The 15,943-nt window shown below is 52.2% G+C and overlaps 2 protein-coding genes across 9 annotated transcripts in view; one reads left to right on the top strand and one right to left on the bottom strand.

Annotated features, from left to right (window-relative positions):
* NUMA1 (nuclear mitotic apparatus protein 1) overlaps positions 1–7,626 on the top strand; it is an 89,391-nt gene extending 81,765 nt beyond the window's left edge. For 5 of the 6 annotated variants that reach the window (XM_070425522.1, XM_070425523.1, XM_070425524.1 and 2 more), the window contains 11 exons: positions 2–70; positions 1,414–1,524; positions 1,607–1,825; positions 1,942–2,096; positions 3,115–3,361; positions 4,247–4,475; positions 5,041–5,177; positions 5,756–5,962; positions 6,182–6,298; positions 6,387–6,602; positions 6,935–7,626. In XM_070425522.1, coding sequence (XP_070281623.1) covers positions 2–70; positions 1,414–1,524; positions 1,607–1,825; positions 1,942–2,096; positions 3,115–3,361; positions 4,247–4,475; positions 5,041–5,177; positions 5,756–5,962; positions 6,182–6,298; positions 6,387–6,602; positions 6,935–6,946 — 1,719 coding nt within the window. In that variant the 3' untranslated portion in view covers positions 6,947–7,626. The remainder of the gene's footprint in view (position 1; positions 71–1,413; positions 1,525–1,606; positions 1,826–1,941; positions 2,097–3,114; positions 3,362–4,246; positions 4,476–5,040; positions 5,178–5,755; positions 5,963–6,181; positions 6,299–6,386; positions 6,603–6,934) is intronic. The other variant, XM_070425525.1, reaches the window with a different exon arrangement.
* A 3,336-nt stretch (positions 7,627–10,962) lies between these two features.
* IL18BP (interleukin 18 binding protein) lies at positions 10,963–15,865 on the bottom strand. Of its 3 annotated transcripts, XM_070425537.1 has the most exons (7): positions 14,095–15,865; positions 13,239–13,333; positions 12,774–12,862; positions 12,644–12,689; positions 11,855–11,978; positions 11,628–11,775; positions 10,963–11,389 (listed from the first exon to the last, which is right to left on the bottom strand). In XM_070425537.1, the coding sequence occupies exons 2-7, from the start codon at positions 13,264–13,266 to the stop codon at positions 11,312–11,314; spliced, it is 513 nt and encodes a 170-aa protein (XP_070281638.1). In that variant the 5' UTR covers positions 13,267–13,333; positions 14,095–15,865; the 3' UTR covers positions 10,963–11,311. The 3 variants fall into 3 exon arrangements, with proteins under 3 accessions (XP_070281638.1, XP_070281635.1, XP_070281636.1); XM_070425534.1 differs by having other exon boundaries at positions 12,644–12,862; XM_070425535.1 differs by having other exon boundaries at positions 12,644–12,862; positions 14,373–15,865.
* Positions 15,866–15,943: the final 78 nt, after the last annotated feature.

The raw sequence follows: 15,943 nt of genomic DNA, 5'->3' as shown, positions 1-15,943 counted from the left end.
GGTGGAAGAACTGAGTAAGAAGCTAGCTGACCACGACCAAGCCAGCAGAGTGCAGCAGCAGAAGCTGAAGGTGGGACAGATGGGAGCAGGAAGGTGCTCTCTAAGCCCTTGGGCTGTGTTGGTTGTGGGGGCAGGAGGAGGAGCACCATGGGGTCCTGGCAGCCTTAGGAGATCTGCCTGTTCAAGAACCCCCTGCATGTGCCTCCTGGGATCTCTGAAGGGAAGACCTTTGCATTACAGTAGCAATAACCATATGTGCTTATTTAAATTTAAAGTGATTATAATTAAAATTTTAGTTCCTTAGTCACACTAGCCACAGTTTCCCTGCTCAGCAGTTAACTGCGTGTGGCTCGTGTCTACCATGTTGGACAGGGCAGAACATGGCCAGAAAGTCCTATTGAATAGTGCTGGCCTAGAGTTAATCATATGTAATATTATAATGCAGTTTAATATTCTTAATGCTTTCAACGTCACCGTTGGTTTAATATATGCTTTTTTTTTGCAGTCTAGGTTTCACAGCTTTTAGCTAGGAGCAAAGGAATTGGGTCCCATGGCCCTGGGACTTGCTAAAGCCCTGGTGGGTTACAGGAATTGGTGGGAGCTGAGAGCTTAATTTCCCCAGCTCATTTCCACATGCTCCACACCATGTCATGATGATGATAAACAGATGCTTGTTATACTTCTTTTGGGGGCCTTCCCGGTGCTAGATGTAAGAGAGGCAAAGCCAGATGATCCTGTCCAGTGTCTATTACAAACTAAGCACTTGCTGGCCTTGCAGGTGGACAGAGAATCAGACACAGTCCCTGTCCCCAAGGAGTCTGGCCTGGAGAGGAGGCAGTGCAAGCCTCACAAAAGGCCACACAGGCTTTGGAGTCAGGTGCACCAAGGGTCAGGTCATACGCTGCTATTGAGTCACTATGATCCTGGCCAATTGGCTTAAATCTGTGCTCAATTTCTTCAACTCTGAAATGGAGATATAGTTACTTCCCAGAGTCGCTCTGAGGAGAAATGAGTTCACATGTCCTGAGGGCGCCCATCTCAAGTGCCTAGCCCCGTGCTCTGCACCCAAGTGAAAGGATCAGCTCCCTTCCTCCGTGGGGAGACTGTGTACTCATGGAGAGAGAATGAGGCAGTTTGTGCTTGATCTCAATGAAGACAGGGCTGTCAGAACTCTGCCAGAAATGGTGTAAGCTGAGTGGGAAAGATCCTGCGGACTGTGGACCTTGCAAAGGTGTGTGGTGTTTCAGTATGCTGGAGTTGGTGGGGGTAAAAGGATTTTTCCGCTTCCTGAGAGAATATGCACGAGTCTGAAAACACCATGGAGTCCAAGAAGCTAGGGCAAGTCAGCAGCAGATTTGGATCGAGTAGCCAGACTGCCACCCTGATCAGCCTTCCACATCACATGCTTTCCAGGCGCAGGGAGGGGAAAGCCAGCAAGAAGCCCAACGCCTCCAGGCCCAGCTGAATGAGCTGCAGACCCAGTTGAGCCAGAAGGAGCAGGCAGCTGAACACTACAAGCTGCAGGTGAGGAGTCCAGTCCTGCCCCACTGTACCCTCCCTCCTGCCTTACCCCACCCAGCCCCTACCCACCTGTCTGCCCACACAGATGGAGAAAGCCAAGACCCATTACGATGCCAAGAAGCAGCAGAACCAAGAATTGCAGGAGCAGCTGCGGGGCCTGGAGCAGCTGCAGAAGGAAAACAAGGAACTGAGAGCCGAAGCTGAGCGGCTGGGTCAAGAGCTACAGCAGGCTGGGTTGAAGACTAAGGAGACTGAACAGACCTGCCGCCACCTTACTGCACAGGTGCGCAGCCTGGAGGCACAGGTAAGTATCTGGCTGGACAGATCCCTTACTCATCATAATGGATCCCTGTGCCCTCCCTTCCTAAGCCACCCTTGCCTTGGGCTTCTCTTCACTCTCCCTGGCCCTCTGCTTCCCAGGTTGCCCATGCTGACCAGCAGCTTCGAGACCTGGGCAAGTTTCAGGTGGCCACTGACGCCTTAAAGAGCCGGGAGCCCCAGGCTAAGGCTCAGCTGGACTTGAGTATTGACAGCCTGGATCTGAGCTGCGAGGGAACCCCACTCACTACCACCAGGTCAGAAGGCACCCTTCTTCCCTTGGTCTGTTGTCCATTGAGAGACTTGTTTATAGGCTGTATCCTGGGCACTGGGCTGTGAGATAAATAAGATGTTGTCCCTTTGCCCTTTGGAAGCTTATTCCTGTTAGAATAAAAAGGCTATGTGGAGGTTGTCACTCTTGTTCTGAGTCTTCAAAGAAGCCATAGGTATGTGTGCCCCGTGGCTGGACTCCCCATTGATGGAGGCTGGCGCTTTGAGGAACCTTGGAAGGGTTTGAAATTGAGTACATGATCAGATTTTCATCTTAGCTTATCCTTATAGCCAATGTGGAAGCTGAGACTGGAAGCATTTGTTGTTATTTAACAAGACTTGTGTCAGACACTGTTAGAGACACTTGAAAAATAGTAATTCATTTAACAGATGAAACTGGAGCATAGATAGGCAGTCACTTGCTCAAGGTCCCACAGTGACAGAGCGGGCTTGGACCTGGGCAGCCTGGCTCAAGTCCTTGTCTGTCACTGCTCTGGTACCTCTCTCAGATGCCGTTGTCAGTCTAGGTGAGAGTAGATGACAGGTCAGGGAAGGATGTGAGAGCAGAGTGGGGTGCAGTTAGGAGACTTGCTGATTTGGTTTATTAGGAGAGGGAAGCAGTAGGATTGTGCCCATGTTCATGGCTGGGCAGCTTGGGTGAAGGATGCTCCCATTCGCTGAAATAGAAGATACAGGAGGAGGGACACACAGATGAGCTTAGTTTGGGACATGTTCATTGGGGAGTAGAGGTGGGTGTCCAGAGATGTCTGGGGCAGTGGGTATATGGGTCTGGGAGTTGCCAGTATTGAGTCAGAGGGCCATGGAGTGGACTGAGGGAAGGCCCAGGTCAAGGGCGCTCCTTGGCACCTCTGAAAATTCAGCAAATGGGGTGCTTGACCTGGTCTGCTTACAATAAATGCAAGAATTTGCCACTTTGGAGCAAAGAGATAGACAAAATGCTTCCTAGCCACAAGAATGGCATCTCATCAGGTTTCTTTCCTATAGCAAGCTGCCTCGTACCCAGCCAGATGGCACCAGCATCCCAGGGGAGCCAGCTTCACCCATCTCTCAGCGCCTGCCCCCCAAGGTAGAATCCCTGGAAAGTCTCTACTTCACCCCCATCCCGGCTCGGGGTCAGCCACCCCTGGAGGGAAGCCTGGACTCCCTGGGGGACATCTTCCCGGACTCAGGCCGGAAGACCCGTTCTGCTCGTCGACGGACTACACAAATCATCAACATCACCATGACCAAGGTCAGGCTCTGGGATGGGGGCTACAGGACAGTAATGCTCATGTCTTCTCAAGGGCATCTTTCCAGTGGGTCTTCCACATAGCCGCAGGGCTGACCAGCCCGTATCTCACAGAAGGAAAGGCTGGAATTCTAAGACCTTAGACCTCTTTTGAAGAAAAGGGCAGGACTGTAATTAGATGCCTATCTGCTGACTATAAGGCTGGTGTCCTCTCCATGTCCAGCATTGACCCTGTACAGGCTGAAGGGAGAGAATATGGAGAAGTTGCAGCTGAACCTGTGCTTCCCAGCACATCCCGGGGGAGCCGAGATGTTGCCGCCAGGGGACTGCCTGCCAGCCTGGGGACTCTGGCCCTTGTTTCCACATCCCGAGGTTTAGGGAGGAGAGGGGTGCCTTTGGGGCAACAGGGACACCTCTGTGTACAGGGTGCCCTCTGCTACCAAGATGCTGGAAAAGCTCTAAAAGATGGTCAGACCCTGGCAGGTGTGGGCCAGAGACACGGAGGCCGTGGGATGAGCCTGACCAGCTCAGGAGACATGAGAGCCCTGGTTCTCCCACTTCCTAGCTGTTTGATCTTTGGGCCAGTTACTTCATTTCTTTGCACTTCACTTCTGAAATAGTCTGATATACTCTGCCTTCCCTCCCTCAAAGCACTGAATAGACTTAGTGGGGAAAATGGGTAGAAAAGAGTCGATACCCTCAGCACTTTGTGTGGGATTCTGGCAGCAAGGCCCATTTCTTGCAGACGTCCAGGTAAGAACTCTTGCACAGCAGTATAGGAACATGCTGCAGGATCTGAGGGGCTTCAGGAGGAGCAACAGTGGAGGCTTCTTTATAGAATGCCAAGTGCCCACTCAGCCCACTACAACAGGTCGTCCTTTCTTCCAGAAGTCAGATGTGGAAGAGGCAGACAGCGCCAACTCATCCTTCTACAGCACGCAGTCTGCCCCCGTTTCCCAGGCCGGCCCGAGAGCCACCTCCTCCACCCAGTCTCTAGCCCGTCTGAGCTCTCCTGATGATGGCAACTCAGCTCTGCTCAGCCTGCCTGGATACCGGCCCACCACTCGCAGCTCTGCTCGCCGCTCCCAGGCTGGGGTGTCCAGTGGGGCCCCTCCAGGTAGGGACTGTTCCCTAACCCAACCCAAATGTTAGACTGGAAGCAGATCCTGGCACAGGGAAATAAGCATTTAAAAGCCCAACGCTGGCTTCCTGGCTGCCTTCCTTGCCGCCTTGCCTGTCCATCAAGGGGGACTCAGAAATGCTCCCACAATGGGCAGATTCCCAGCATGATAGTGAAGCTCAGAAGCTATTAGGAGTCCTCAGGTGGTGAGAGTCTGCCAAAGGGCCAAGCTGGCGAGTGTTTTACCCTCAGATTCTTCTGAGAGGCTCTTGTCCTTTGGTGATCCCCTGGGTATCAATTCCTGGCCCTCACGTAGTTTCTCTTGGTGTCATGGCCTCTGCCTGACCTCTCCAGAGAGAATGCAGTGAGCCAGCTCCTGTATCTGCAGCTCTAAGCAGAGCCGGACTCTGGGCTACTGGGCTTGAAGTCCACGGGGGAGGTGGACAGGATGGTGGCAGCAAAGGCTGGCGAGATGCCAGGGCCAGTGGGCAACCTGCTGCCTCCACCTTCACTCTTCCCGGCCTTCCAGCCCCACTTGCTCCAATATCCCTGCCCTCCCCAGGAAGGAACAGCTTCTACATGGGCACTTGCCAGGACGAGCCCGAGCAGCTGGATGACTGGAACCGCATTGCAGAGCTGCAGCAGCGCAATCGAGTCTGCCCCCCGCACCTGAAGACCTGCTATCCACTTGAGTCCAGGGTGAGCTCTGGGGTCACTTGCATGGGACCTGCCTGCACTGGCTCACCCCTTCCTCTCTTGGCATTCCATCCCAGTGCCACTTGCTGACCCAGCTCAAGTAATAGTGCCCTTGGTCTCTGGCCTCCAGAGGAGGGCGACTAGATACCTCTAGTACAATGGTCGGCACACTCATTAGTCAACAGAGCCAAATATTATCAGTACTTGTTCAAAATAGACTCACCCAGGCCAAAAACCGACTTCTGCGCATGGGCCACAAAGTTTCAATCGCACTGTACGCGTGCCCGCATGTGGTATTTTATGGAAGAGCCACACTCAAGGGGCCAAAGAGCCGCATGTGGCTTGTGAGCCGCAGTTTGGTGACCATGGCTCTAGTAGAATAGCTGGAAGGGAGGGAGCTCAGGGGTGAAGTTCCTGTGGATGGGTAGGAGGTAGAGAGGTTTGCTTGGGACTCCTCTTCGGTAGCCAGTGTGCCAGGGAAGACAACAGGGTGGGAGGCCTTTTGCGATATGAAGCCTTCAGCTGTCCCACGTGCCAGGCCAGTGAAGAGAATCTGGGCCATCCTGTTGCATCTCCAACAGCCTGGGTCCATTGACCACTTCCACCCCACGCAGCCTTCCCTGAGCCTGGCGACCATCACAGATGAAGAGATGAAAACTGGTGACCCCCAGGAGACCCTGCGCCGAGCCAGCATGCAGCCAACCCAGATAGCTGAGGGCACTGGCATCACCACCCGGCAGCGCAAACGGGTCTCCTTGGAGCCCCACCAGGGCCCTGGCACCCCTGAGGTAGGAGACGTTGGCTCCTGGGTTTTATTCTAGCAGCCTGCCAGGTCAGCTCACCAAGTTTGAAAAGTAGATTAAAGGGGAGGCTTCTGGCCCTTGGTGGTGGGGTAAGAGGTGCTGCTGATGGGACAAGCTGATTTATAGGTCCACTCAGCTAAGATACCTGGCTTTGGATGTGAAGTCCTCTTGCTGATGTCTGCCTAATCGGCCTCTTCCCCATAGTCTAAGAAGCCCACCAGCTGTTTCCCACGACCCATGACTCCCCGGGACCGACATGAAGGGCGCAAACAGAGCACTACGGAGGCCCAGAAGAAAGCAGCTCCCGCTGTTGTTAAACAGGTTAGTTGGGGGCTGAAGGGAGACCCTGGAGCAGCAGGTTGGCCTGGGAAAGCAGCAGTGAGCCTCATTTGACAGCCCCTCCCCACAGGCTGATCGCCGCCAGTCCATGACCTTCAGCATCCTCAACACGCCCAAGAAGCTTGGGAATAGCCTTCTGCGGAGGGGGGCCTCAAAGAAAGCCCTGCCCAAGGCCTCTCCCAACACCAGCAGTGGAACCCGTCGCTCTCCTCGCATTGCCACCACCACAGCCAGCGCTGCCACTGCTGCTGCCATCGTTGCCGCCACTTCTCGGGCCAAGAGCAAGGTGGAGGCACTGGCAGGGAAGAGGGAGGCTTAACTCTTAGGAAGCCCAGTGGAAGTATGGGACCGCTTCCAGGGCAGGCCTGCTGGGGGCTAAGCAGGTGCTCCTTTTCTTGGTCAATGGCTTATTATTGAGGAGAGGAGGCAGACAACTCCACTCCTGAGAAAATCCAGAGTTGCTTAGACACACCTAGCAACTGGTAACCTGAAGGTAGATCTGTCCAGGGCCACACCATGGAAGGGATCCTAGTCAGGGCTATGGGAGCAGGAAGAGGCCTTCCTACGCCAGCTGGTGCAGGCTGATATCACAGCCACGTGACTGTTTCTCTCTTTCAGGCAAAGCACTAAAGGACCAGTACCAGTGAGTGGCCCCACCTGTGTCCCTGATGCTGCCCTTGCCTGATGCTGTCCCGCTCAGTGCCTTCTCTCAGCTTTCAGGCCAACAGTGGCCAAACCCCTAGAGACAGTGATGCCTGGCACACCTTGGCCTGGTACCTGGACCTTTATCAGAGCCTTCACTAGGAGAACAGATGTGTCGTCAGAATTGGCCTGGAGCCCGAACAGTCTGGGTCCTCTCCCTACCTTGCCTCCTGTTTTCACAAAGCAAAGTCACTTCTCCATGACGAGATTTGAGGCTGGCTTTGAGGACTGGGTCCTTGGGCCCAGCCAGTCCTCCTCAGCCTCTGTATTTAGAAGGGACCATTGGAGGAGCAGGCCCTGGTCCCTGCTGTTGCTGGTGGCTAGGCTTACCAAGGGCCCTTGTTAAAGTCTATGGTTGGGCATTGACCTAGTGGGAGCACCTGGGGATAAGGTGCTCCCATCCATCCAAGGGCACAGTTACCCAGAGGATGCTCTTTTCCATGACCGCCAGGCTTGCTGGGGTGGGGGAGGGTGGGGACAGCTCATCCCCCACCTTCTCTAGACTTGTAATGGGGTGGGATTTGGATTGATGGGAAGGTTTTTAAGGGCCAGGGATGGATCTTTTCTAAATGTTATTACTTGTAAATAAAGTCTATTTTTCTCCCTTGGCTGCTAAGCTGCCTGATCTGTGTGGGAAAAGGGGAATCTGGGCTTGTTAGAGCATACTTTGTTCCTGCTCAGTCTTCAGACCACCTACCTTCTTTCAAGTCCCTTCTCCTGGCCTCTGCTCATGGAGCAGTATGGGCTGTCTTTTTCTGAGGGCCTCTGTCCCCTGAATCTGGTTTTGTCTTTAACTTCTGAATGGTACTCTTCCCATAGTCCCTCTTAGAATGGGCCAAGTTCTGTGAATGGGAGAATGGCCTAAATCAGAAGATGTCAGCTTGCCTCCACTGAAAATCACCTATGAATGCCCATTGTGGGCCTTGCTAGGTATAACAAAGACAACTGTGGCCCTAGCCGATCTGGCTCAATGGATAGAGAGTCAGCCTGTGGACTGAAGGGTCCCGGGTTTGATTCCTGTCAAGGGCACATGCCTGGGTTGCGGGCTCGATCCCCAGTGAGGGACTTGCAGGAGGCAGCCGATCGATGATTCTCTATCATTGATGTTTCTATCTCCCTCTCCCTTCCTCTCTGAAGTCAATAAAAATGTATTTTTTTTAAAAAAGATACAATTGTGTATCAGAAGCAGCCTCTGCCCAATATATTGGGGGAGGGAGGGCAATACAGGCTAGCTTAGATATTGCAGGTTCGGTTCCAGACCACTACAACAAAGTGAATATTGCAATAAAGTCAGTTACAAAATATTTTGGTTTCCACTGTAGTCTATTAAGTGTGCAGTAGCATGTCTAAACAACGTACACTAACTAAAAAACACATCATAGCTAAAAAATGCTATTCACCATCTGAGCTTTCAGTGAGTTGTAATCTTTTTGCTGGTAGAGGGTCTTGCTTTGATGTTGGCTGCTGATAAGAGCAGAATGGCTGAGGGTTGGAATGACTGTGGCAATTTCTTAAAATAAGAAAATGAAGTTTGCTGCACTGATTGACTTTCACGAATAAGTTATAGAATGCAATGCTGTTTAATAGTATTTTTATCTACAGTAGAACTTCTTTTAAAATTGGAGTCAAGCCCTAGCCGGTGTTGTTCAATTGGACATTGTCTCATGCACCAAAAGGTTGCTGGTTTATGGTCAGGGCATATGCCCAGGTTGCAGGCTTCATCTCTGGTAGGGAACATGCAGGAGGCAGCCAATTGATGTTCTGTTCTCGCATCAATGTCTCTCCAAGAACAAAACAGCAGCAAAAAATAGTTAAAAAATTGGAGTCAATCCTTTTTTTTTTTTTAAATTGATTTTGAAAGAGAGAGGAGGGAGAGAGAAACATCAATGTGAGATACATTAATCAGTAGCCTCCTGCACATGGTCTGACCAGGGATCAAACCCACCATCACCCTTTGGTGCATGGGACGACACTCCAACTGAGCCATGCCAGCCAGGGCTGGAGTCAGTCCTCCAAACCCTGCTGCTGCTTTATCATCTAAGTAATATTCTAAATCTTTTGTTGTCATTTCAACAAATCTTCACGGCATCTTCACCACTAATAGATTCCACCTCAAGAAACCACTTTGCTCATCCACAAGAAGCAACTCTTCATCCATTAAAGTTTTATCATGAGATTGTAGCAATTCAGTTACATCTTCAGGGTCCACTTCTAATTCTCTTCCTATTTCCACATCATATAAAGTTACTTCCTCCACTGGAGTCTTGAACCCTTCCAAGTCACCCATGAGGGTTGGAATCAACTTTTTCCAACTTCTGCTAATGATGATATTTCACCTTTCCCCATGAATCACTAATGTTCTTAATAAAGAATAGTGAATCTTTTCCAGAAGGTTTTTAATTCACTTTGCCCAGATCCATCAGAGGAATTACTATGGCAACTATCGCATTATGAAATGTATTTCTTAAATAATAAGACTTTAAAATTGAAATTACTCCTTGATCCACAGATTGCAAAATGAATGTTAGCAGCATGAAAACATTAATCTTGTTCATTTCCATCAGAGCTCTTGGGTGACCAGGTGTTTGTCAATGAGCAGCATTATTTTCAAAGGAATAGTTTGTTCTGAGCAGTAGGTCCCAAAAATATTCAATAAATCATATTGTAAACAGATGTGCTATCACATATAGGCTTTGTTCCATTTCTAGAGCACAGGCAGAATAGATTTAGCATAGTTCTTGAGAGGCCTAGGATTTTCAGAAGGGTAAATGAGCACTGACTTCAACTTAAAGTCAGCAGCTGCATTAGCTCCTAACAAAGTCAGCCTGCCCTTTAAAAATTTTTTTTGGTATTGATTTTAGAAAGAGAAACATGGATCAGCTGCCTTCTGCACACCCCCTACTGAGGACCAAGCCCCCAACCTGGACATGATTATGCTCAACCAACTAAGCCACAATGAACGGCCAGGGCTCAGCCTGCCCTTTGAGACTTTGAAGCCAGGCATTTGCTTCTCCTCTCTAGTTGTGAAATTCCTAGATGGCATCATCTTCCATTAGAAGACCGTTTGATCTACATTGAAAATCTGTTATTGCAGGCATCCGATTTGGCTCACTGGATAGAGCATCGGCCTGCAGACTGAAGGGTCCCGGGTTCGATTCCGGCCAAGGGCATGTACCTTGGTTGCAGGCACATCCCCAGTGGGGGGTGTGCAGGAGGTGGCTGATCAATGTTTCTCTCTCATCGATGTTTCTAGCTCTCTATCCTTCTCCCTTCCTCTCTGTAAAAAATCAATAAAATATATTTTTTAAAAAAGAGAGAGTAGCAATCTTCATTAATTATCTCAGCTAGATTTCCTGGATAACTTGCTGTAGCTTCCACATCAGCACTGGCTGCTTCACCTTGCACTTCTATGTTATGGAGATGGCTTCTTAAACTTCATGAACCAAACTCTGCTAGCTTCCAATTTTTCTATTGCAGCCTCCTCACTTCTCTCAGCCTTCACAGAATCAAAGAGTTGGGGCCTTGCTTGGGTTAGGCTATGGTTTAAAGGAATGTGGTTGGTTTCACCTATCTAGACCACCAAAACTTTCTCCATATCAGCAGTAAGACTTTCATTTTCTTATCAATGTGTTCCCTGGAGTAGCACTTTTAATTTCCTTCAAGAACTTTTCCTTTGCATTCACCACTTGGCTATTTGGTATAAGAGGGAGGCCTAGGTTGTTGCCTATCTGGGCTTTTGACATGCCTTCCTCACTAAGCTGAATCAAGTCTAGCTTTCGATTTAAAGTGAGAGACAGGTGACTCTTCCTTTCACTGGACATTTAGAGGTCACTGTAGGGTTATTACTTGGCCTAATTTCAATACTGTTATGTCTTGGGGAATAGGGAGGCTCAAGGAGAGGGGGAGAGAGATGGAATAGGCAGTCAGAACAGTCAGAACACATACATTTGTCAATTAAGTTTACCATCTTATATGAGCATGATTCATGGCACCCCAAAAACAGTCACAATTGTAACATCAAAGACCACTGATCACAGGAAGAAGTTGGAAATATTGCAAGAATTACCAAAATATGACATGAAGTGAACAATAGTGCTGTTAGAAAAATAGTGCCAATAGACTTACTCGACACAGGGTTGCCACAAACCTGCAATTTGTAAAAAATGCATGATCTGTGAAGCACAATAAAACGAGGTATGTCTATACAAATATGTAGCATTAAGTTGACAGATTGTGGCCTGAGCTGACAGCCTAGACCTAAATGAAGAGGTGGTGTTTCAACCAGGCTTGAGTTCACCTGTCAGGATGGTGAGGCAGAGGGAACCCTCTGGAGGCTTCTTGAGTCGGGGGCATGAGTGTCCTCAGCCCAGCCTGGGAAGTGAAGGCAGACAAGGATCAGGGCCAAGGGGGAGGGATATCTGGTCACTTTCCTCTAGGCCACACCTTCTCTGCTTGAGTCTGAAGTTCTCTGTAGTTCCACCTTGGGCCTGGGGTCTTGGGGGAGTGGTGGTCCTTAGCTGGAGACGGCTCGGGGCATAGCCCACCCTTTCCTCCCCATACTGGAGCAGAGCTCCACCCATCCCTGGAAACCTTCCCTCAGGTTCCTCACCAAGAGATCGGCCAGGACAACGTGGCGCTGGACAGTGTACTCAGGATCCGTGAAAACACAAGAGAAGTTGGTGTTGCGCAAGACGGGGCTCAGCTCCTCCAGCACCAAGGCCTTCTTCAGCTGAGTGCTGGCACCCCTGTGCTCCCGGCTGCAGCAGAGAAGAAAGGCCATGAGAGGACGGCAGGAGGAGGCCTCCCTCCTGTGGGCCTCATCCCCATGCCCCTCACCTGGTGTCACCCTCCTGCAGCCGGTCTGGGAGGTGCTCGATGAAAGAACCATTGCCCAGCCAGTAGAGAATGCTGAAGTGGTGGAAGCGGCTACAGGCGGTACAGGACAGAGTCAGCGTTCCGTCTAGGAGCACAAGTGGCTGTCAGCCCTTAGCCTTTCCATAGAGCAGCCCCCCACCCTCTCTTCTGTGGCCTGCCCACCTTCCCCAGCTCCCCAGCGCCACGATCCAGGAACCTAGAGTGCTGCTTGGCACACCACCCAGGTGCGAAAGTCCATTAAAGCAGAAGTGCACTTGTCTACCACGGAGGCCCAGGGCTGAGCGAGAGTCTGGGGGATAGGTCCTTGGTTCAGGTGATAACTCCTGAGCTTGTTTATTCAGGAGACCTAGTGCCCAGCTTCAGTGACTAGAACTCCCAGCCAAGGGGGCAGCCCTACTGGGGCCACTCCTCCTGAGGTGGCCAGAAGCAAGTGGGCTCTGAGAGGAGGGGCAGGGCCTTGGAGCCCACGGCCGTCAGGCTCTGCAGCTTCTCACCTTTCCTTGTCTGAATACTCTCTGTCCCATTCGATAGGGAGCATCTTGGGAGCAGGGCCCTGTGCCCATACTCATAATGCTGGGTGGGAGACAGAACGCTGAGTGCTCAGCCAAGCTGGCCGGGTTGGTAGTGGGCTACATGGCAGAAGGGCAAGGGGTATATTCAGGAGTCAACCCCACCCTTGGACCCTCTGTGCTAACAGCCTTCCTTCTAACCACTGTGACCTCCTGGGCTTTCTTCAGAATTGTTCCTTACTTAGTGAGAGTCCATCTTCTGGCCAGGTCACCTCCAATGCTGGGCACTGCTTAGTTGCGGGGAGCGCTGAGGGGCGGGAGGGGGAGGGGTCTTTTGTGATCCCAGCTGAGACTGCAGCAGCTGTGCCGACCTGGGGTATAGGTGTGGCTCTTGCCAAATGGGAGACGATGTGGGCACACAGGAACAGGAACAGGAACAGGAACCACAAAGGACTGGAGTCTGAGGAAAGGACAGTCACAGAGATCAGCAGCTGCCGGGCCGCCTGAGAATGCTCAGCACCCGGGCTCAGATCTTAGCTGAGGGACTTGCTGCCTGGATAGCTCTGGCCCGGAGATTCCTGGGCTCTGCTTAGGGAATTGGAGGGGCAGAAGGACCCTCAGCTCCTGCCTCCCGGCCCTTTTTGAAAGGAACACAGGGAGACTCTGGAATGGAGCCAGAGCCACAGCGTCTGGAGTCCGTCACCTGGGAGTTAAGGCTTGGGGCAACCCACGGCTCCATTCTGTTCTCAGACCACTCCTACCCCCATGTTCTATCCCCGACCCGTCCTCTACGCTCCTCCTCCCCCCAGCCGCCCATGCACAGCCCCAGGTCCCACCTGGTGTCCAGCTCTGTCTGGTGGTCATGATGTGCCAGGAGCTGGCGTTCTTGGCTCTATGGCTTTATACATGTACGTGGTTATGGCCTCTTCCTCTTTGAGGGCAGGCGGGGGGGGCGGGAAGGGGGAGTGGTGAGTAAGCTGGCCTAGGCCTCAGAACCTGCCTCTTGCGGCTTCTCTGCCCCTCTCCTTCTCCATTCCCTCCTCCTCCTTCTCCATCCCCTCCCCCTCCTTCTCCGTCCCCTCCACCCCCTCTCTCCCCCCTGGCCGCTGGCTCCTGTTCCCGCTCCTCCTCCACCTCAGCACGACCTCTGCCCCTGAGAGGCAGCCGCATTGGGTCTCCCTCCCCTCGCTGGCTCGGGGTGCAGGCATGGCGGAGCAGAGGCCCCATCAACCGGGCCTCGCTGCCTCCTAGGGACCCGTAGCTCATCGCACTCATCCTGGAGCAGCTCAAAAGCAGCGGCCTGTTTGACAGCTTCCGCCGGGACTTCCTGGCCAGCGTGGACACCAAGCCAGCTTACCACAACCTGAGGCAGAAAAAAAAAAAAAAGCTGGCCTAAGATCCCAACCGTGCTTCCTGCAGATCCCACAGCCCTGCCTAGATCTGGCTCGCAGGGGACTGCCAGGTACTACTATTCACTCTGTCCTGTCCATCTGTCCCCACCGGCAGCTCCTGGAAGGCAGGCATGTGGCCGAGGCTGGAGCTCTTCAGCACCCAAAGCTGGAGGGTCATCTACGGACAGTCTTTCCTCACCTGAGCTCTGTTAACATACTATGTAACATGCTAGTTTCCAGTGCAAGCTAACCCCTTCGGTATAGACACAGAAACACATGCAAAGAGGGGCCAGGGACTTACCCCGCCAGAAGGGAGATAAAGCTCTCCTCACCGTGGAGCTGTTCTGGGAAGGGCAGGATCCAGTGAAATCATGCTGGGAAAGCACTGGCCCCAATTTCACTTTCACTTTGATTCTAACAGGGAATCTAAAGTAGGCTGAGATACTGGAAGCTTCCTGCTATTTCCTAGCGCCCTTACTCGCCAGCCAGCATCAGCCTGGGTACGTATGGTCTTTAATCCACCCATTATCTGTAACCTCCAGGGTCACTAAGGGTATGGGACCAATGAAAGTCTCTCACAGGTCAATTCTTCCATCCCAGCGAAGGGTCAGGACTTTAGTATCCATCTTTGCTCTTCAGAGCCAGATCTTTGCTTCTATGAGCAGGCCTCCTGCTTCCTCCTTCTGTCATGTTGCTATTCAAGGGAACAACTCTTGTAGGCACTGGGGACTCCAATGTGTTAGATCCATTTGACCATTTCGTGTTCAATGGCACCCGAGTCTATCCACATCCAGACCTTTCTCAGGCTCCCCACGCCCCAAACCAACACCCACCCAGAGTCACGATGCACTCTTCTCACTTCTCTCATCCCAGAGCTACAGGTCTAGGTTCCCCAGGAAGTCTAGATTCCCCGTACCTGGGTCCCAAGAAGTCTGAAGAGCCCTACTTTTCGGAATCACCATTCCGGAGCGCCACAGCGCGGTTCCTCTGCTTTTCCCATGTGAGCCCCGCCATGGGAACTGCGCCAGAGTACTTCCCAGACTTGTCCGCAGGACCTCGCAGAGCCACGCTGAGAACTTGAAACATGAGCTGGAGCCCTGGTGCTGAAAGGAGGGCACTCCCTAGGAAGAGGGGAAGTGGCCCCACACTGGCTCAAGCAACACTCCAGTCTAGTTGCTGACGGGACAGATAGAGCTGGGACTGCCGCAGAGGCAGGACTAGTGGGCAGTGAGTGAGGCACTCACTGTCAGGGTCATGGAGGCAGAACGATCCAGAGGAGGACTGGTGATCCATGTATCAAGTGTGAAGGACAAAACCTGAGTGACTGGAGTTTGTGACTTCTGTGGTCAGGAGGATAGGAGAGCTGGGGACAGAGCCAGGGAGGCCAGGACACAGGACTGGCTTTAGAGGATGTCAAGAACATCGTCTGCTGCAATCCCAAGGGGGTGTTACTGGTGTGGAAACCAGACTCATATTCCTCATTTAGAGGCAGAAGACAAAGCCATGCATTCTGCTCTCCAGAGTTCTACTTGGCATTTTTTAACTCTTGGTCTCTCCCCAGGAGCTGCTAGGCTGCAGGACACAGGGAAACTCCTTCCAGCACCCCCAGCAGTTAAGTCAGGAGGCAAGGCTGCCTGGGGCTCCAAGACACAGTCCTTTGGGGCTTGGGTGTGAGGGGAGGGAGGGAAAGGAGGTGGGATTCTACTTCAGAGTCACCAAGACTAGACTTGGGCCACTGGGAGGTCCTAGGGCTCAGGACTGGTGAAATATAAAAAGAGTCTTGGGCAGTTGGCTTCAGCTTCTCACAGCCTGATGTGGGGATTGGATGATCCCTGGACCCTTCAACCAGCCCCCAGTCCACTCTGAGGATGGCATGAAAGGTGGGGGACTGTGGGAAGCCACAGCTGGGTAAGACAGCCAACGCTGAGAATGGCCCTGAGAAGGGGTGATGGCAGGGAACTGACCTCGAGGTGGTGAGGACACAACCACCCAGTGATGCCCCGGGGCCCCTTCTACCACAGGACAGGAGCCCGGCATTCCACCACTCCCCGGGATGCTGAGCGGGCCAACCCTCAAACAGGAACAGCAAAAGGCAGCCAAGGCAAGGCATCTCCGGGGGCCCCAGGGAAGGAGGTGGGAAGAAGAAAAGC

Source organism: Myotis yumanensis, unplaced genomic scaffold (assembly GCF_028538775.1).
Source record: "Myotis yumanensis isolate MYYU_CA2020_CCGP unplaced genomic scaffold, mMyoYum1.0.hap1 SCAF_10, whole genome shotgun sequence".
Lineage (NCBI taxonomy): Eukaryota > Metazoa > Chordata > Mammalia > Chiroptera > Vespertilionidae > Myotis > Myotis yumanensis.
This window is presented reverse-complemented; position numbering and strand designations above follow the sequence as displayed.